The sequence below is a fragment of the Manis javanica genome, chromosome 10 (genome assembly GCF_040802235.1).
Source record: "Manis javanica isolate MJ-LG chromosome 10, MJ_LKY, whole genome shotgun sequence".
NCBI lineage: Eukaryota > Metazoa > Chordata > Mammalia > Pholidota > Manidae > Manis > Manis javanica.
This window is the reverse complement of record NC_133165.1, coordinates 110,637,073-110,658,541: the sequence shown is the minus strand read 5'-3', so window position 1 is coordinate 110,658,541 and position 21,469 is coordinate 110,637,073. Positions and strand designations below refer to the sequence as shown.

Sequence of the window (21,469 nt, the reverse complement as noted above, 5' to 3'; positions counted from 1 at the left end):
GCATTTTTTAAAGATGTCAACCAGCCCGTATCGGATGCCTCTGCTCACCCAAAGGTGTCAAGCAGGGTTAACAGGCTGTATGTGGGAGGGATCTGGGCGTTGGATGGGCGTTGGCTTTGATGACTCTGATCCTTTCCAATCTGGGACCCCAAACTTGTCCTGCCCCCCCAGGGAAGCAACATGATTTGGGTTTGAATCCTGTCTGCCACTTGCATGCTAGGTAATGTTGGGGCTCTGAGCCTCAATTCCTCAAGGGTGACACAGGCTGTTGGGGGCCTTAGCTGGGTAACCGTGTGAGTGCCCCGCACACAGTGGGTGCTCAAGAGTTAATATGCCTTTCTCCTGCCCGGTTGTGCACGTGTAAACCCTGCTTGTCCTTCCAGGCCCAATTTGCTATCATCTTCTCCATGAAACCTGAGTGCCACAGCAGGGAGACCCCCTCCTGGCTCTCATGGCCTCTGCCTAGGGGTCCCTGGCCCACTCCCCAGGGGGACTGTGGGCTCCCTGAGCACTAAGGGCTGTGTCTGAGTCATGCTTCCTTCCCTCGGGGTGAGCAGACTCAATAAAGCTTTCTGAATGAAGTGACCCAGCAGACAAAACGCCCCACTCCCTCCACAAAGCCAGTGGCTTCACCCTCCCAGGAGAGTGGCCCCAGGGTGGGCAAAGGGGAGCAGTGCACACAGTCGGCCTACCTGACCAGGCAGGCGGCCCCTAGAGCTCCACCTCTGCCAAGGCCCTGTCAGGGCCTCTGGGCAGCTGGCCTCCAGCACAGACGAATGAACTCAGCACCACAAGCCCTCATGGATGTGTCCAGGGTGTCAGCCCCTGTGCTGGCACTGGGGCTTCCCTGCCCTCAAAGAGCTCCCCATCTGGTGGGCACTTAACAATAAAGGGATTTAAACGAGGCTACCCTTCGGGCAGCACCAGAAGATACTAACCTTTTCAGACAAAGGAAAGACGGCTCCCTTTCTCTCCGGGAACCAGAGATAAACACCCAACCTGTCCCACCCATCAGACCCTAATATGGCCCTGAGAACCCAGGAAATTAAGCCTGAGCACCCCGAGGCCATAGCTGGCCTTAGGGAAAGCCCTCTGGGTTTGCGGAAAGTGCCCCTGCCCAGTGTCCCCAATCCAGATCCTCTGGTCTGTGTCCACAGGAAAGGACCCCAGGCCCACAGAGGCAAGACCCTCTAGCGAGGGTGTCTGGGCAATAGCTAGCCAACCCCAAGGGGGCGCCAGTAACCACCCCCCAGACCCCAAGCAGCAGGCCTTCCTTCTCTGAGATGCTGCCCAGGCTGTCTGAACCCCTCCCTCTGTGCTGTCTCTGTCCCTTCCCCCCGCGGAATTCTGTCCTGACTAGGCTGGAGGTTCAGAACTGGCCTCTCCACTCACCACCCTGGCAAGGGGATCCTCCACAGGTATCCAGGTGTGTGCTGGGGGGTGGGGGCTGTCATGGATTCGTGAAGTATCAGAGCCCAAGAAGGCTCCCCCACTCCTCTACAGAAGGGGAAACTGAGGCACGAGAGAGGGGCTGCCGCTCCCCCTCAGAATTTAACTCCTCGCTCCCCGTGAGCACTTCCTGGGTGGTTCCCAGCCCAAGGTCACGCCGCGAAGGAGAGGCAGTTCCCGGAGCGAAGCCAGGGCGCCGACTCCCGACGCATCGCCCCACACCGTCCGGGCTGTGCCGTAAAGATCCGGTTCCCTGCCCGCTCCTGGAACGTGCGCGGGAGGCGCGGCGGGCACCCCCGCGACATGATCCACGCCCCGATCCACCCCAAAAGAGGCCACCTGAAACCCCGGCTCCGTCCCCACGGCCGCGGGTCCGCCCGGCGGCCGCGCGCAGCCCGAGCCGCGAGCCGCATAGCCGCGGCCTGGAGGTCACGGTGACGCGGGCGGCGCGCTCGAGTGAGGGGCTCCGGGAAGCAGGGGCTTCGGGAAACGAGGGCTCCCGGGGCAGGAGCGGTGACCCCCGCAACCTCCGGGACCCCAGCCCAGGGCCCGGGAAGGGGCGGGCGCCGGCACCCCGGCCGGCCGGCTCCCCGCGGGCTGCCACGCTCCTGCGCCGGGTCCAGTGGGGTCGGGGCCCGTCCGGGCACGCCGCCCGTGCTCGTGCCCCCACCCCACCCCCGCGGGCCGCCAGCCGTCCTTACCCAAGACACAACTCGCAGAATGGTGTGAGGCTGCCGGACCAGGGTGTGGGGGTCGAAGGCGCCTCCGGCTTTGCCGGCTCCGTACGCACCCCCTTCCATCGTGGCTGCACCCGCGCGGCGCCCCCCGCTCGGCGCGCGCCGCCAAGCCGTGCGCGTGCGCGGCGCCCCCGCCCCCTCCCCTGCTCGGGCGGTTAGCGCTACCCAGGGCTCCCGCCAGGGGGCGCAGGACGCGGAGGGCGCCGGGGTGCGCGTGGGGCGCGGGCGGGTGGTCCGCGCGCGCTCTCGTTCGCGGGGACGCGTGTGCTGCGGACTGCGCGGAGGGCGCGCCCGTCGCTAGCGTGGTGACCTCTTCGTGGAATGGCAGGGCCAGCGTTTGTCCTCCTCAGGGTGCTTGACACACAGTAGGTGCTGCATGAAGACTTCTGGAATGACCGAATAAGCCACGAATGAATTACCGTTCTCAGAGCTCTCCGAAGCACAGCCCCACCTCCTCCAGGACCTTTCCCACCTTGCTTTTACGCTGACGTTATGTGGATCCGTGTCTGTGCACACCCCTCCCGCAGCCTGGAGGGGCGGGGAGACACCTGGCAAAGAGTCGGAGTCTGAGGAAGGGCAATAAATTCTTTATGAGACTACCCCCTCCCCTGCCCCATCTCGCCCTTTTTCTTAATCCAGTCGTTAATCATGGAATTATTTGCTCATTGTTTGCCAGTGCGTGGGTTCTGTCTAGCTTGTTCGATGCGGAGGCGAGGCCTGGCACGGCAGTGGGTACTCCATAAATAGCCTCTAGTCCCCATCACCCACCCCGCCACAGCTTGAGCTAGGGCTCCAGGGGTCAAGGAAACTGAGACTGGATGGAGTGGTGCTGGTTTCCGCAGGAAGAACTACCTTCCAGACCCCGGCTCTTCCCCTGACGTGTAGTCCTATGGTTTCTCGCTGTGGTACCAGGAACAGGTTGGACAGGTTTTCTGCAGACCTTTGCTGCCCGGATGTCATGTCATTCTGTGATGACGGGACAACAGATCTGTGCAGACGAAAGGTGTGATGGGTATGAGGGCGCCTTTTATAAACATTGCATAGGCAAATATCCATCTGGGCTCTGTTTACCAAGAGTTAACTCTGTGCCAGGAGGGCTTTGCACACATTACCCCATTTAATATGGCAACCTTGTGAGGCAGCTACTATGATTATGTAAGACTTCTAGAAGAAAACATAAGAGAAAATTTCTGTGACTTTGGGTTAGGCAAAGAGATCTTGGATCAACACCAAGAGCATGATCCTTAAAAGAAAACAATTGATAAATCGGACTGCATCAAAATTAGTAACTTCTGCTCTTCAAAAGATACTGTTGAAAGAGTGAGTGAAAAGGCAAACCAAAATCTAGGAAAGACTATTTGTAAAGCATACATCTGATAAAGAATTTGCTTCCCAAGTATATAAAGAACTCTAAAAGGTCACAATAAGAAAACAATCTGCTTTTTGAAAAAAAATGGGCAAAAGATTTGAACAGATACATTTGACCAAAAAGGGTATACAGATGGTAACTAAGCACACGAAAAGATGCTCAACATCATTAGTCATGAGAGAAATGCAAATTAAAACCAGAATGAGATCCATCCACACATCTATTAAAATGGCTGAAAATATTTTAAATTTGATGCTATCAAGTGCTAACAAGGATTTAGAGTAACTGGAACTCATACATGGCTGGTAAAAATACAGAAAACACAGAAAAAAACAATTTAGCAGTTGCTCATAACTATATACATTTACCATATATGACGCTGCGATCCTCTCTTTGGCATTTAGCCTAGAGAAGTGAAGTTATGTTCACACAAAGCCCTGTACAAGAATGTTTTAAAGGTTTTAATTTTCATAGCCAAAACCTGGAAACAACCTGAATATCCTTCAATAGGGAAATATATAAACGAACTGTGGGACATCTATACAATGGGATAAAAAGGAATGCATAATGGATATACCCAGCAACATGGGTGAACCGTAAATGTATTATATTAAATGAATGAAGCCAGACTCAAAAGGCTACAGACTGCATGGTTCCCTTTATGTGACAGTCTTGCAAAAGCAACCTAGAGGGACAGAAAACAGTTTGGCAGTTGCCAGGGTCTGGAGTGGGACTTGGGGGCAGGGGATTTACTATTAGGATTTACTATTAAGGAGAATGAGAAAATGTGGGAGGATAATGCAATCATTTTATATGTTGTTTGTGGTAATGGTTACACAATTGACTATGGCAAAACTTGCAGAACCCACTAACTATAAATTCTTATCTGTAAAAAGGATGATTTCCACTATATGCAAATTATATATAATTTTTGTAAGTGGAGGAAAAAGTATGCAAGTGTGATGAGCCGAATCAGTGAGTAATATTCAGATCAGTGAGTAGTGTTCATTCATTTATTCATTCAATAAGGTTTTATTTGAAGCCCATCTTGCATAAGGCTTTGTGCTAGGTATAGGGGCATAAAGGGTGAAGGATTTAGATACTTTTCCTAACCCTTCCAGCATTAAGATTTGATCATGATAATGAATTAAATCTCAGAAAGGGTGGTGTTTAGGAACCTGAGCTTCAGATTCAGGTATTCTTAGATGGAAATCTTGGCTGCTCCTGTTCCATCACTGTGTGCCCTTGAGCAAATGACTTCACCTCTCTGGGCCTGTTTCATCTGAAAAATGAAAATAAGCATAGTGCCTTGTTATAAGTAAACCAGAGGATTAGTGTCAGGGTTAAATGAGAGAATGCATGAAATGTGCTTAGAATAGTGCCCAATATAAAGAATGAGCTTAATAAACATCAGTCTCCCCATCCCAGTTGGTCTTCAAGGGAGGTATGTACAAGATATATAGGCGTTTTCTTAGAAACACAAAGTTACAAATGATGGGTAGGTTTCCAGGCTCACCCATGAACCTCTGCTTCATACCTATCATTGCAATTTAGAGAAACATTCTCCCTTCTACCATTTGCAGTCATGTGTTCTGCCGTTAGCAGCAAGGCTAAAAGAGGAAGTCAGGTTGCTCTCTGTAGGTCAATATTTTGCAACCCAGAGCTGCCTGGGTCTTGCCATACTCTGTCCAGTAATTCCAGTTCCGGGCCCAGCCAGAGCTGCTCTTGCCTGTGTTCCTCTCTCCTGCCTCCTCGAGGCTGCTTTGGTGTGGAAGGTCTGTTTGCTGCGAGTGTGGAGTCCCCTGGGCACAGGGGCAATGCATCAGTTGTATCTGAGTGGATGAGCCACAGCATAATTATAATCTTACAAATTTACTACAAGCACCTTTCTGGAGGGCTGGTTGGCCATGTGTTTCAATTGACCAAAAACGTTTGACACAGCAATCCCAATCTTTTCCCAAAGAAGGGATTACAGGAGTACCCACAGATCTAGTTAGCTCTAAGCCTATCTACTGAACCTTCATCTAGTCATTTGTTCAACATATATGGCCCCACTGTATGCCAGTTTATTGAAAACCCTTGGGATCCAACTGCATATGAGCTCTGACCTAAAGGGTCTCATAGTCCAGGTCAAAAAATAACTAGGGTGGCTGATGAAGTATGGCCACAAATCCTTTGACCTTCCTCCGGTAGAGAACTGGGGTCTATGTCTCCTCCCTTGAATGTGGGCAGGCTTGTGATTGGTTGATCAATAGAAAGACATTGTACCATTTTCCTGGCCTAGACCTTAAGAAAATATCAGTTTTCACCTTCCATCTCTTGGAGCACAGGCCTGAGCTGTCATGTAAGAAGTCTGATTGTGTTGACACCACCAAGACCTCATGTACATACTCAGGGCAAGAGTCCCAGCTGAGTGCAGCCCTCTTGCCATCACTGTCCTGCCCCCTCCAGACTGACCCACGAACCAGCTGAATACCACCAACTGCCCTCAATGATGCCACCTGGGAAAAAACCCACTCAGCTGAGCCCTGGCCTAATTGCTGAAGCACAACATCATGACATATAAAGTGGCTGTTGTTCTGAGACACCAAGTTTTGCAATAATTTGTTGTGCAGCAATAGAGAACAACCACAGCGAACCAACAGGAGCTTCTGCACCAGGGCAATGGAAAGAAACTGTAAAAAGGGAAAACTAAACAGATCAACCTAGGCTGAAAGACAAACACCACTGTGGAGCAGAAATTCAAAATGGGGAGAGAGCAGAAGCCTTAGGAGCATTCTGAGTCCCGCGAGCCGCCACCGAAGCTTTGGCTTGTTAGGGTAATAGAGTGTGAAACGCTCGAGAAGCCAGAGAGTTGGAGCCAGGCTCCTGCGTGAAGCCAGCCACGGGGGTGGCACTCTGCCGCGGGGGGAAACCGCAGGGGACCCTGCCTGGCGCTCTGACTTAGAGAAGGTGGTGGGTCCAGGCAGGGAGGACAAGGATTTGGCTTGCCCACCGAATGCTGAAGCCAGCCTCCTACTGGCTCCTCAACTGAAGCTGTGGTGTCTCCCATAGGTCGACAGGAAGGAGCCCTAAAATATCACTGTGAGGCCTGCTCCTGGACCGTGGGCCTGGAATCCTGCTGGAGGCCACGGCGACTCTGCTGGGAAGAGAGGCAGGAAAGCAGAGGGAAAACAGAACCTTCCCATTCCAAATGAGGCTGCAAACCAAGAATCCAGAAGCTGTGCTGAAATCCTAAAGGCAACAGATGCACCACGCACAGCGAGCAGAAAATGAAGTCGCTGCAGATGAGATGAATTTATAGAAAGATAAAAGACCTCATCTTTAAAATAAGTGTGTTTGGAATCCCCAGGCCAAGAATCTATATTTCTAAAAAGGGAAAGAAAAGAACAAAACCAGTAATATGGAAGTCTAAATAGCCTAAAACTTAAAATGCTATGAAAAAAACCCTGAATGGACAACAAAAGGAACACAGAGGAGGAAGCCATGAACCCAGAGAAAGTCAGAGTCTGCCTAACTACAGCTTCTGCTCCCTGGTACCCTGAAATTTTAACAGGCTGAAGGTGGAACTGGGGGCCAGGAGAGGCAGTCTGGACCCAGGAAAAGGGAAAGTTGATTTGGAGCCCACATAGAGCTCTGATGCCCAGTGGGACACACTCTCAGGGGAAGAGTGAACCGAAGGGGCAGAAGGCAAGGAAACCTGGCCATCTTGGGCTTCACACAAGGAAGGGGGATTGCAGGTAGGCCCCAGACTTTACCATCCAGGCCTCCTGCCAAAATCTGCTCTCTCTCTCTTGACTGAAGAGTTGTGCTGGGTTAATGACACCCTCAGGCTGCAGGAAGATGCAAATACAGCCTAAGCAAATGTTGGGAACTATTTTATACAGCGGAGTGATACTGCAAGTGAAAGGATGGGCCAGTTAGTAATAAGCAAGCTAGCCATAAGGGGAAAGAAACGAGGCTGGGTTCCTACCTCACACCATTTACAAAATCAATACCAAGTGCTGGTTAAAGTGCCGGTGGGAAGTAATATCACAGCCAATCAGAAGCCCCAGGGGGTGTGAGGAGTCATAAGCAGTTGTGGGTGGCCGGGCCAGCTGCCCTCGGGATTCCTTCACCTGCCCTCCTCTCCTGAGCAGCAGGATTCAGGGATGCCAACCGGGAGATGGCCTGTTCCCAAAGCTGCTGCACTCCAAGAGTTTCAGCCTGAAACCATGGTCACCTGGGGGGCAGTGTCAGCCAGAGGGAGTGCTTGAAGCTGTTTTGTGGACCCTGATGCTTTCTGCCCCTGGGGCTCATCTTGCCCTCTAGTTAAACTTCCTGGAACTAACACATTAGAAACTGGCCCTTTTCTTCTCTTAAAACACACGACCGGATGGAATAGTTGAAGTCCCTGTGTGTGGGGAAAGGAGCTCAGAGGCTAGCACAACTAGATATCTGAGTAGTTTAACTCCCTGAAAATAAGATAATAAATAGTACAACATATACTATTTGAAGCAGGGGAATCAGGACAAAGAAACCAGGAATTTAAAATAAGCATGGCATGGAGATAAGTGAAAATATTAGCAATATAAAAGAGGAACAAGAAATAATGAAAGTGGGTCAAGCAGGAATATTAGGAATGAAAAATATAAACACTGACATAAAAAACATAATAGGTGGGAAAAACAGCATGGATACACTTGAAGAATGAATTAACAAGATGTATAAACACAGATTAAATAGCTGGATTTTACTGATGCCATGGCAGTTTACTGATGGTCAGCCAGTCTAGCCACTGCTGTGAAAGGATTTTGTAGGGGTGATCAACATCTTACCAATTATTTGACTAAGCAAAGAAAATTACCCTCAATAATGTGGGTGGGTCCCAACTAATCAGCTGAAGGTCCTAAGAGCAAAAACTGACGCTTTCCAAAATGGAAAGAATTTGGACTCCAGACTACAATGTCAACTGTTGCCTGAGTTTTCAGCTTGTTGGCCTGCACTAGAGATTTCAGATTTGCCAGCTGTGGATAAAATGAAGGTTCCTGCGGCCAGGATTCTCACCTGGCCCTGGTTGGCTAGTTCACTACACACGTGTGGACAATGCATCGTTATTGACTCTATATAGAGAGCCCTGCCCAGTGCTCTGGGCGACACAGTGGCACTGCTGCAAGACTACAGGAGAGCAGAGTAGAGGCTGGAGTGGTGGCAGCACCAAGGACAGAGGCCCAGAGGCAGAGACTGGCTTGCTGCGTGCAGACTCACTCTGAGTGAACGAGATTTTAGTGACTGATCTGCCACCATGGAAATAAAGTTGGGTATAACCCTTTCACCCCAAGAACGTTCTACTGTCATTTCTTTGGTCACAGTGAATCCATAATGAACTTGCCTGGGGCTGAAACCCATTGGCAAGACACCAGCTTCTACATTCACATGTACTAAGTCCTTAAAATAAATCCTATATATATATATATGTGTGTATATATATATTTATGATTGGTTCTGTTTCTCTAAAGAACCTTGACTAATAAAAGTAGAAAGTAAAAATCCCACCACCAGAGATGTCCCTTTACTCTCCTGCTTTATGTTGAGTTTGTCATATTATTACTTCCATATACATCGAAAACCCCATCTGTGGGAGCTGCAGTACGTTTGGAAGGACTGAAATGGAGAGTTTGAGGATGCACAGGGTTAAGAGGCCAGAGAGGCCTGCTTTGTCTGTTTTCTCATGAGTACACTTACATTAAACAGTTGGACGTTAGTAATTTACAGTTGACATTATGCACTTCACAGTGCACCCTGCCGGGAGGGACACCATGCCAGGTTGTCCCACTGTGAGTCTGGCAGTTTGCTTAAAGTGGGGACCACCAGTCTCCCCATTATTGAAGTAGGTTTTCCCTTTGGAACTAATAAGTAACCTGTAGGTGACACTTAGCATGACTATAGTGTTTTCTAACTGCATTTCACCCAGTGGTTTTAATTTCTCTTGGAGATCCTTGCCTGACTCAATTAGGGATTACAAAGTGGTGATTTTCTACTTTTATTCTATATTTATTAGCAAGGCAGTTATCTGGTGTTTTGTTTTTAACAGCATAGTAGTAGGCTTTGGACGGTTGGATTAGAAATACAGCCTATTAGAATCCTAAAAGGTAAGTGGAAGGGACCTGGGACCATCCATCAAAGAGGTTCTGGTCCAACCCTCTCATTTCCAGAGATAGGAAGGGATTTGCTCCAAGGCTCCCAACATGAGCTTTGTAATGTCCCAGAGGAGCTTTCTGGTGCACAGAAAAGACTTCTACAATTACTTGGATTTTAAGTTTAAATGATTTGCCCAAACTTTCCCGAGCTGAGTGGTGCTTAATGGGGCAAGTCCTTTAGAATTACCTGGTGTTCGTCTTCAGCAGGGCTGTGCTTCCCCTTCCCACAGCTTCTGACTCATCAGGTCCCGGGGTGACATCTAGATTTTGAAAAAGTACAGATGATTCTTGTTTTGTTTCTTCTTGAGATTTCACTTTGATTTTTTATTTTAGAAATTGCACAAGTAATTAACAATGAGTATATTCTTGTGCAGAACCATCTGGAAAACCACCTTCACACCACCCCTTATGCCCATCACACTCCTTGAAAATACCCATGGTTTGATAAGCCACCTTCCAGTCGGCTGTCTATGAATTTACTCACTTTATGTGCATGGACATGTATCTATTTTTTAAATTAATAGGATTATAGATGTGTGTTGTTCCATATCGGCTTTTTTCACTTAATGATGTGTTTTGAAAGTCTTTGCATGTTGCTATATATAGATCTCTCTAATTCTGGTTAACAGGCTGTGAACTATTTCACTGTACAGAAATATCACTGAAGACAACTAGAATATGTCACCCCAAAATATGCCTCTTTGACATAAGAATTATTTTGAGCTGAAGGCAACTGAGAAGTAGCAAATGTAGGAAAAGCTGTCTTCCCCTCCCTCTTTCTAGGGTCTAAATTGGCCTTTACTAGAGATGCCCCTAGACTTCTATCAGCTCAGAGAGAGGTCCAAAGGACTCTGGGCACAAATTGAGATATATTTACTTCCCCCCAGTTTGCCACCCTTGGAAACCTAAAACCATTTATCTTGTCCTGTCATTTCTCCACAAATGTGTTATTCTTTGTTGAAGATGCTAGGTAGCCCATGTTTTAGCCCCCCTTAGGTACTCACACCCAGGTTGCCCCCATGTGTATCTATGTGATATACATGCTGATCAGCTTTGATTTGCTTTTTCTTGTTAATCTGTCTTTCGGTATAAAGCCCAAGCCCAGAACCTAGAAGGGTAGCAGGAAAAAAAGATTTTTCTTTCCCTACAATTATTATGGTAATAATAATAAAAATGATTATTCTTTGTGTACCTCAAGGGCAAACAGCTGAGTTAATTGGTTTCCTCAGTAGAAAACACATGACAATCTCCGGACCGGGTCAAGCACCCTCTTGTCTCCTTTTCTTTCTTCCCGTCTCCCCTGACCCTCATTCCCAGACTCCCCTTCACAGTAGTTCCTGAAGCGGAGGTTCTCAAACTTTGGTGTGCACCAGGCTCACAGGAAAGCCAAGAAAACATGGAGGCCTAGCTTTGCTGACAGGTAGGAACTGGACCGCTGTGTTCCTACCTTGTTCCCTCCCTGGTTCTACCTGATGCTCAAATGTAATCTATATGGATCTCTCTGAAAGTGTAAATTAACTATGTATTATGTGTGGATAAAGTGAAGGTTCCTATGGCCAGAATTCTCAACTGGCCCTGGTTGGCTCGCTCACTACACACGTGTGGGCAATGTGTTGCTATTGACTATAAAGAGCTTCGCCCAGTGCTCTAGGCATTAGGGTGATGGCTGCACAGCTGCAGGAGAGCAGAGGCTGGAGTGGTGGCAGCGCAGAGAGGCTGAGACAGCTGTGCCGGCAGAGAGGTCCAGAGGCAGAGACGGGCTTGCTGTATGCAGACTCACTGAGTGCACAGGATTCTAGTGACTGACTTGTCACTGTGGGAATAAAGTTGGGTATAAACCCCTTCCACCTCAAAAACGTTCCATTGTCATTTTTTCGGTCTCATTGCATCCACAGTGAACTTGCCTGGGGCTAAAATCCATTGGCAAGACAGTATGCATCTGTGTGTTTTAAATAGCATTATTGGCACAGGCTATAAATATCACTGTTTCTTCTCTTTTACGACTCAACACTATGGCATAAAGGCTTACCCACGTCACAGTAGGGACACCTAACTTGTTGGTTCCCACTGGTGCCCAGCTTCCCACCATGGGCATCCCCACATCTTACTTATCCGGCCCCGTGGTGATGGACACCAGGGCACCTCAACTCCTGCTTTACTTCCACTGTTGTCATTTGCTCCAAGAACCGGGATGTTAAGGGTTTATGTACCCACTTGACAAGGGGATAGGGAACAGGGAGAAAGGGCTCTTATGAAGAAGAAATGGAAGGTGTGACAGTTTCCGGTAGTTTATTTAGGCCATTGGTCAGGTCATGATGGTTAGTCTCCTCTCTGACTGTGAACTGCCCAGGTTAGGGATTTCCGACGGCAGGAGGTCCTGCCTGAGGCAACAGAGAAGTTCAGCGACGGTCCCCCCACCCTGGCATCCCCCTGGCAACCGTTCTTTGTTTTTAGCTTTAAGTAATCTTAAGTGCGTCTTGGATCCCTACATCTGTATGTTACACAACCCCCAAAAATTTACTCTCTGGCCTTTTACAGAAAGCAGAAAGCATTTGTGGACCCCTGGCTGAGAGCCTGGACTTTTGACCCAAACTACACGGGCTTGAATCTGCTCTCATCACTTTCAAGTGTACTTTTCCGGGGTTGTTTTCCCAATGAGCGTATGGATGGGACCAAACACATAGAGTTGTGGGATTAGATGGGTTAGTTTTTACAAACAGAGGAGTGCCTGGCACCTTGTCAGTGTTGCAGTAGGTAGACAGCCGGACTTGAGCAGGGAGGGGGTTGGGGACTTTGGCTGGCATTTACATTCAGTTAGATGCTTGTTTATGTTCTAAACATTCCTTGCCAACTGTTGTGTCCCGATATGCGGAGGGAGGATATAGATAACAGACCAGCTGAAACTGGCTGGTTCCAAAGTGGAGAAGATGACCCTGACTTAACCCCCAAATACCTTATATGCTCATTAGCGTACTAAAGTCTCACCTCTTGACGCCTGGCGGGTCCAAGGCAAACCATTTAAGGACAAAAAGAGGGTGTCACCTTACTTCTTGGAAATCTCCGTATTCTAAGAAAACCCTTCCTATCCTGATGAATATTTTACATCCTCCCACCCCAACACACACCGGCTTAAACTCCAGATCTAAGACCACCCCACCCAGCCCCACCATGCCGCCAGTCTCTGGAGCAGCCCGCACTCCCTTCCTGAGTGTGTGCTTCTCCCTTTCGAAGCTTCTCTGCTGGCACCTGCTCAACCTGCTCTTTAATTCTTTCTCCATCAGAGTCAAGTGTCTGCTCCTGGGTGGAGATCTCACCTAGCATGCGGGCAGCTCTCCCCAGATTGGACTGCCTGACAACATAAATACTCTGCAAGTTTTAATTAATGCCCGTATCCTTCGCTAAAAGCAATCCTTAATTTTGATGTAGCTGAATATAATCACTGTTCCCTTATGATTTGTTTCTGGGGCCTCATGTAAGAAGCCTTTCTTAATCCATAGGTCACAAAGATTTTCTCCCATATTTTAAAAATTATCTTCATAGTCTTAAATTTCTTTAACCTACCTAGAATCCATTTCATATATGGCATTTGTAGACGATGCAATTTTTTTCCGCAGCAAGGGTCTGCTCTCCCCACAACTTAATCACCGTATCATTGTATCTGTGCCCCAAGGCCTTGTAGTTCTGCGATCAAGGATCAGATCCCAGTGTGCACAGAGATCTGCTTCTGTGTTCTAGTTTTACTTCCTTTGGTCTATTTGTCTTGTTAAAAAAGAAAAAACAAGTCCAAAGTAGAGTTATTTGGTCCCTGCAGCAAACCAAGACTCAGTTACAGCTTCAACCTATTCCAGGAATGTGACCTTTTAACAGTACATCAGGAATTTTATGGTCAGCACCAGCGAGGTATTGTCACACACACGGGGCCTCTCTGCCCAGCCTCCCTCTTCCCCCAAAAGAAGATGGGGTCCTCTGATAAGACCCCCAGCTGTTGCCCCAAAAGGGAAAGTGACCCCAAGTACCACAATCCCTTCTTTCATTTTGCTAATAACTGCTCGCCACACCTTCTGCCTGTGAAAGCCTTCTATCTGCTGTACAACTCCTAGCATCTGTCTACTTGCTGGGTTGCTACCCTTAATGATTGGTTTAATCAGGTCATTTAGGTCTTCATATTTACTCGGCTGAATTTTGTTTTTCACAGTGGAATGTCTCAATATCAGAAAAAGTGAGCCATGATTTCATTACCTCTGATTGATGTACATTTATTATTTTTCAGGAGATTCTGTGTCCAAGAACCACACTGGAGTCCCCTCAGGCCCCCAAGACCTACCCCAGCACAAGTCACTCAGCCTGGGTGCCTGTAGGGCAGGCCCAGAGGGCAGGCCCAGGAAACCTCACTTCAGGGGAGCACTGTCTCCTGCAAGTCTCACCTCATCCCCTCTTCTACCCCCAGCCCCCTCCCACTGTAGAAAAAAATGGAAGTGCTCAGGGCCAGGATTCTCAGCTGACCCTGGTTGGCTTGCTCACTACACACGTGTGGGCAGTACATTGTTACTGACTCTATATAAAGAGCTCTGCTAGTGCGCTAGAGAGCAGAGGCTGGAGTGGTGGCAATGCCTAGGACAGAGCCTGAGATGGCTGTGGGGGCAGAGACAGGCTTGCTGCAGGCAGACTTCCTCTGGAGTGAATGGGATTCTAGTGATTGACCTGTCACTGTGGGAATTAAGTTGGGTATAAGCCCTTTCACCCCAAGAATATTCCATTGTCATTTTTCAGTCTCACCGGATCAAGAGTGAAATTGCCCACGGCTGAAACCCATTGGCAAGACACCCACTTTCCTCCAGATGTCTTGAATGAACACCAAATGGATTCAGCTCCAAATCCCCAACCCTCTAGGGCACAGACCCTGGCACATTACAACTCTGCAAAAGACTGGTTGGATGGGTAAATGTTGGAACCTACCAACTCAATCCTCATACTGAATTCTTTAGTCTAGTGGGTTTTGGGTTACACTTTGGAAGCCCCTGGAGAGCTTCCAAAATGCTTAATGCTTGGGTCTTATCCCCAGAAATTGCAATCAGTTTTGAGATTCAGCCTGGGAGTCAGAATTTCCAAAATCTCCCTGGGTGGTACAGCCAGTGCTAAAGAATCTCTGCTTTACTCTCCCTGAAACCCCTCTCAACATTTGCTAGCTGTGAGACCCTCAGCCTCTGTGAGCCTCAGTAATCTGGGCTGTAACATGGGGATAATTAATAAGATGGAGTTAGGGCCTTGCTACTTAAAGCAGGCTCCGTGGACCAGCAGCCTGGCCACCCCTGGCCTCCTGAATCAGACCCACATTCTGAAGGAGCAGGACTGAACAAGAGGAACTCCATTTTGGAATGAGCCTCCATCTAGGGACATACTGGAACATATTGAAACCTAACAAACTAACTTGAAAACGTGTTCTTAGAACAGCACCTGATCAAGTACAAGTTTTAGGTCACTTGACCTGTGACAGTTTATTATTAACATTCTTTTTTTTCTGAAAGCCTCTATTCTAGGGCATGAAAAGAAACCTTTTGAGTTATAGACTGTGAGATTATAAACTGACGTCTGTTAAATGTCAAAGTACTGCCTCACCCGGAGAAATATTGGCATGAAATCTTCCAGAAAGATTAATTATTGTAGTGCCTCCAAATGCCTGGGGCTTTCAAAGCCTGCCTTTATAAACCGCACACCACCCCCTTTCCAGGGGGTCTGACTTCTCTCTTTGTTAGCTCCCTTGTTTACAAGCTATTCCTAATAAACTCTGCCTGCTTGCTTTCCAGTTCAGTGTTCCTTTCTCTAACACTGAAAATCAAGGACGTGGTCTTTGGGGGACCCAGTAACCACTGTAACAAGCTGCCTGGTGATTTGTTTGCATATTAAAGTTTGAGAAGCACTGTTTTAGGAGATTTTGAAGATTGGGATAATGAATATTATAATTACATAATGAATTTTATGTAATGACTATAACAGAATCTGGTGTACAGCAGGCACTCCTTATGTATTTGTTCCTTATGTATATGAATGAATTCCCTCTTTACACCTGAGGGAACAAGGGCTCAGATTACTAGTAGGTCAGATGGCTATTGTGGTCAAACCAGTAAACCACTGGGGGCACTGGCCATGGTGTTTGGGGGGAGGGCAAAAATGTCAGGTTCCCAGTGACTTGAAGGCCAGGACACTGAATTGCACCTTTGGATGTTCTGGGAAGAGGGCTTCTCCGCACCTTCATATTCGCTCAGGGAAGAGAAATGCATTTTGGTTAGAGAGACCCAGGAGGTCCAAGCCCGTGGCTCCATTGACAATACTTACATATCCCCCAAACCAAACAGGCTCACCCTTTCGGTCATCCACAGATATTTAGGAAACCCACCTGTGTGCTTGGTGCTGGGCAAAATGGAGATGGCATCATCCCTGAAGAAGCAGACAAGGACAACTTAAAATCCAGGAATAAGGTCTGAGGAGAGGAGGGAGACCAATTTGTAAGATCAGGCGATTGGCGAAGGCTCTGGACGAGGTAACATATACGGTAAAATCTGAAGAGTGGGAGGAAAAGGTAAAGATTTTGGAATAAGCAAAAGGGATCACCAGCTATCCTTTCTATTAATATTCTGGAGCCTCCGGGAGTATACAGTTTTGTGTAGTTTAAAGGTTCTTGTCCTTAAACTCTTTTACAGCTCTTTCCTTTTGTACATAAAGGATAATTATGCAAATAATCCTTATCTATACAGGTGCAAACAAATCTGGTCCAGTGGAAGGACACCTTGCCCCACAGTGGAAAAAGACAGTTTTACATTCATTTGTAAATTCATTTCAACATTTCTTTACACCATATAAATACGTGGTTCTGTCTTCTCCTTTGAACCAGTTGTGGCATCTGCCCGGTTCCCTCATTAATTAATGAGCTAAATAAAATCTTTGACATCTGTCCATTTTACATCTGTGAGAGTTGTGATTTGTCATCTTTTAAAATTTATACTTTAAGAAGAATAAGCAGAAGTTAGCCCATGTTCCGGGCAGGTAGAGGTGCAGCTGAAAGGCCCTGCTGCAGGGGAGCTGCATGTAGACTGGGGGAGGTCAGTGTTAGGAGGGCCCTGGGGGCCAAGGGACATGCTTGGCCACCTTGCAGTCCCTGTGGGCTTCAAACTAAGGGAAGCCACTGGAGGGTCTTGATCAGGGGAATAACATGGTCTGATTCAGTGTACGATTTACCCAGCTGCTGGGTGGAGAGTGGAGCTCAGGGGCAGGCAGGGCACCAAGAGGATGTACCTAGAGGCAGATGCTGACTGCTGCCTGGACTTGCGGGGCTGCTTGTATCTGCCAAATAGCAAACAAATGATAACAGAACAGGTGCAGGAAAAGTCTCAAAGGGACATTGGCATCTGATTTTATTCACTGCATATATGCTCTAGGCCTGGGGACACAGAGCCCATGTTCTTGACACCTCCGTGCTAGTCGAGGGAGAGAAAGAGGTGCCAGAGAATTTGGGAAGAGTTCATTCTGGTCAGGGATGGGAAAGCTAGTGATCCACAGCATGAGCTCTGCTATGTGACCTCAGGAAGTTACTTAATTCTTCTGAGATGATATAAAATGAAGACGATAAAAGAGGGCTTTCCTCAAAGGGTTGATTGGATGATTGATGAGACTGATGACATAAAAGATCGGTCTGTCCTAGAATGGCAGCTGATATTATTTCCCAAGTAATAATAAATGCCCTGGGCACATAAAAATCATTGCAATAATATAAAGAATACCAATCTGCATTGGTATAATGTTTAAAATTTTCAGGGGGTCTTAGGTACAGAGTCGCAATACAACATAAAGCTCTGTACTAGTTTCCTCCGGCTGCTGAAACAAATTACTAAAGCTTGGTGGCTTAAAACAAGAGCGATATACTCTGTCACAGTTCTGGGGAAGTCTGAAATGAAAGTGTCAGAGGGTCGGTTCCTTCTGGAGGCTCTGAGGGAGGAACTGCTCTGTGTCTCTCTCCTAGTGGCTGGGGGCCACTGGCAATCCTGCATGTTCCTCAGCTCATTTGTGTCTCTCTTTGATGACCTTCTCCTCTATTTCTCCTCTCCTTAGAAGAGAAGGACACTTGTCATTGGGGTTAGGGCCCATTCTAACCAGGATCATCCAATCTCAAGACCCTCAAGGCCTGGAATTATTTGCAAAGACCTTTTTCCAAATACATTCACAGGTTCTAGGTGGACTATATTTCGGGGACCACCTTTCCTCAATCCACTACAAGATCAGTATTAACTTTTCTCATGCAGCGAACCAGTTTTTCTACCCCCCACTAGTTTGTGATGTCACCTTTTTCATGTACCAAGTTTCCATGTACAGCCAGCCCATGTCTGGGCTCTGCATGTCATTCCACTTGTCTGCCTGTTTTTTTCTGCTGCTACCATATTGTTTTTACTACTGTGCTTCTGAAATATGTCTTAATATTTGGCAGAGCAAGTCCCTCCCTTGGCTCCATTTCAAACTCAGTTTCAAGGACGTTGATTTTCCATATACATCTTAGAATCAGTTTTGGAGTCCCCCCAACTTTTGGGTGAAATCCTAATGACTTTATAGATTATTTTTTAGACAACCAACATTTCTAGACATTAGGTTAGTCGACCCATGAATTGACTGTGTCCCTCCATTTATCCAGGTCTTCTCTCCATGTCCTTTAATAGACTCTGAAAGTGTTCCAGGGAGGTCTTGTGCACTGTTAGGGTGATTAAAGAGCGATGAGCACCCTGCAATTTACAGGTGACACATTTTTACATAGCGCCTCTCCCTGGAGTCCTATTATCTGTATTTTATAGAAAAGGAAACTAACACTGAGAAAGGTGAAGGGACCTCCCTATACAGTAGTGACAGAGCTGAGACCAGTCCCCTAGCCCAGCTCCTATATGCATGTGGCTTACGTGCTGGCTATCACCCACTTAGTGCCCCCCCAGTCTAGGTGGGCAGATCTGATGCCATTCAGTCTCTGACAAAGCAAGCCAGGGGCATACCAGCATCTGACTCGCACTCCATCATTTATTTTAAGATCTGCAGGAAGAAAGATGTGGCATAGATACACAGAATAATGATGAGTACACAGGTGGCCTTGACTTGCTATGCAAGGCCTGCTTGGATGAATATCTGAAAGCCATCTTGCTTGTCCTACTGTTCTGGAACCTGGTGCAAACAGGCTCCTTGGTGGCCCCAAAGCTGCAGCCTCCTTGCTCGCTGGCGTCCTTGTTCCCAACCACTAGGCACAGGCTGATGGAAGCTGATGTGAGCCTGCTCAGGGTGGCCGAGTGAGGCCCAGGGAAACGCTGGCTAAAAGGGATGGTGGTGGCTGGAAGGATGGTGGTGACTGCATCCAGGTCTTTGGAGGCTGCACAGCACAGCCTGGCCCACTCCAGCAGCCTCAGGCTGCTGCCCTGCAAGGCCTGGGCCACCCATCTCATTGCCACCCACAGCCTGTCCAGGTAGCGCGCCAGCATGGACACAGCCACTTGCTGCGCCACGGCCCCCAGCAGCAGCTCTGAGACCCTGCTATTCTCTTGGTGGAATTCAAGCAGGCTGTTGTAGGCCCAGTGGGCCACGGACACCAGGGCTAGGCTGGCCTCCCACCACAACTGCTGCAGGAGCTGCCGGGTGCAGCACTGGGCTCTTGGATCAGGACGCCAAGCAGCCAAAGACTCCAGCTCCATGTGATGGCCAGCTGCTGCCATGAGGCCCGCTGGATGGGCAGCAGCACCTGTACACACAGCTTCTGGGCCAGGATGAGGGCGGGCCACCTGCCCACCTGCAGGAGCCTGCAACACAGGAAACAGAGGCCCAGCATGCAGACCAAGAGGCAGTGGGAGGCCATATTTGCTGTGGCTGCCTGCAGCCCCAGCAGGGGTGCATAAGATGTCACCAGGCCCAGGCTGGACAGGAGCGGGAGCAGGAGCTGCCAGGCACCCCCGGTCACTCGGCTCCCATTCTGTGGGGCATCACCCTGGCAGCAGGTGGTGGAGGAATCAGGAAGGATGGCCTTCAAGACCCAGAGGCCCTGTGCCCAGGCTCCAGCCCTGGGGGCATGGGGTTGCACTCCGACCACAAGCTCATGTTGACTGACCCTCTGGTCCACCTGACCTGTCATCTGGGCCAGCTCATTTTGCAATAATCAATGACAGCACAAAAGATCAGGATGTGAGCTCGCATCAAAGAGGGAGCATTATTGCTTCGATGGGCAAGGGAGGCAGCCTTTGGAAGTGAAACTGTGATGTCCTAGTTTGGGTCCTCTGTGTTAATGCCCTCATCTGATAAATATGACTTGGGCTGAGCATGTGGAAGCAGGACATGTCTCTGCAGACACAAAGCTTCCTGTCTGATAAGGCAGATGGGCATCGGAACACCCTCGTGCCAAATCCGCCTCACTCCACATTTCTCTTGCCCTCCTACTTCCCAATTCTGCTCCTCCCTAGGTCTTCCTAACCGTCTGCTGTGGTTAGTCCACACCTGGTTGGCAGCAGAGACTATTTGCCGTAGAGGTATTTGGTCAAAACTTGGGATCCTTTTCTGCTCCTTCCTAGAGATTTCATTTTGAAAAACAGTATTGATGGAGGATCGTTCATAAATAAAGTCAATTCCTTTCCAGACTCTGAATTTATCTTTGGGGTAAACCAGCATCCAGGATCAGGTAACCTAATGCTGGTAACCTTCTTGTTTTGGCCTCTTGTAAATGACTCATACAGATCAGATTTGCATGGTGCCATGAGTTCATTGGTCTGCAGTGAGTGTGCACAGCTACTGTGTGTTCACTATGGGATGATGTTCAGGGCGTTATTGGCTGCATCCCACTCTGGCCCCTTTACGAGGGCCCCATCTCCCCAGAGAAATTTCTTTCAGACCGTATTTCAGGCGCAGCGGACTCCTGGTCATATCCATATTGTGAATCATGTTACTAAGTTTACTTATCTTTTTCATTTGGCTGCAGAGAGGCTTGGAACCAAGTGGAGGACTACTCTGGCACAAGCATGGTTCTATAATACATGTTTTGTGTGTGATCTCCCCCTGGCTTCATCCTTATTTCCCTTCCCTCACTTCCTTCTTTTCTTGTTCAGTTGCGCACATTTGGGTATGTAGCCTAAGACACGTTCTTGGAAGGAGAAAGGATACAGTTAACCTCATAAATGAATCCAAATCTACATATACAAATTAATCTATCCCTTCTAAAAGTAACACTATTTACTCAATATTCCGAAGTGGATATCCTGACTCCTGCTCGTATGGCTTCCTGCTCTGCCCTCGCCCTCAACAGCTCAAAACAAATGGTCTTCAGATCCTGTCCGTCCTAAATAGCTTCCTGTTCTGCTCCTTTATGTCCACCTTCAGTGCCCCTTCCGGGTCACCCACTGTGACAGCTTGCACGGAGTAGTGAAAAGCCCTTCCACTTTACGCCTACCTTCCTGCTGCCCTCCTACCATCCCGCTGGTCCCTTAGTGTCAATCCTCTAAAATGCACAGGTGCTTAAACATCTTCACTACTTTCCATTGCCCTCGGATGGAGTTCCAACCTCTTAAGACTCAGGTTGGGATTTTAACTCTACCTATCTTCCTAAACTTGTCTTCCTAATCCTGTGTCCCTTACTCTCTGGCCACACCAAATCACAGGTAGTCCTTGAGCAGATCTCTTATATTCTGAACCTTTGTACACATTGTTCCCTCTGCCTGGTAAGTCACCCTTTC

General features: G+C 48.2%; 1 protein-coding gene and 1 long non-coding RNA gene across 5 annotated transcripts in view; both read right to left on the bottom strand.

Moving 5' to 3' along the window:
- Window positions 1–2,519, bottom strand: part of LOC108397364 (TGF-beta-activated kinase 1 and MAP3K7-binding protein 1) — a 77,247-nt gene extending 74,728 nt beyond the window's left edge. The window contains exon 1 of one of the 4 annotated variants that reach the window (XM_037006927.2): window positions 2,151–2,519. In XM_037006927.2, coding sequence (XP_036862822.2) covers window positions 2,151–2,249 — 99 coding nt within the window. In that variant the 5' untranslated portion in view covers window positions 2,250–2,519. The remainder of the gene's footprint in view (window positions 1–2,150) is intronic. The other 3 variants (XM_037006929.2, XM_037006926.2, XM_037006930.2) reach the window with 3 other exon arrangements.
- An 836-nt stretch (window positions 2,520–3,355) lies between these two features.
- On the bottom strand, window positions 3,356–13,484 carry LOC108397365 (uncharacterized). Its single transcript, XR_001853167.3, has 3 exons — window positions 13,296–13,484; window positions 9,922–9,994; window positions 3,356–4,837 (listed from the first exon to the last, which is right to left on the bottom strand). It is a non-coding gene; the product is annotated as an uncharacterized lncRNA (long non-coding RNA).
- Between the last annotated feature and the right edge of the window lie 7,985 nt (window positions 13,485–21,469).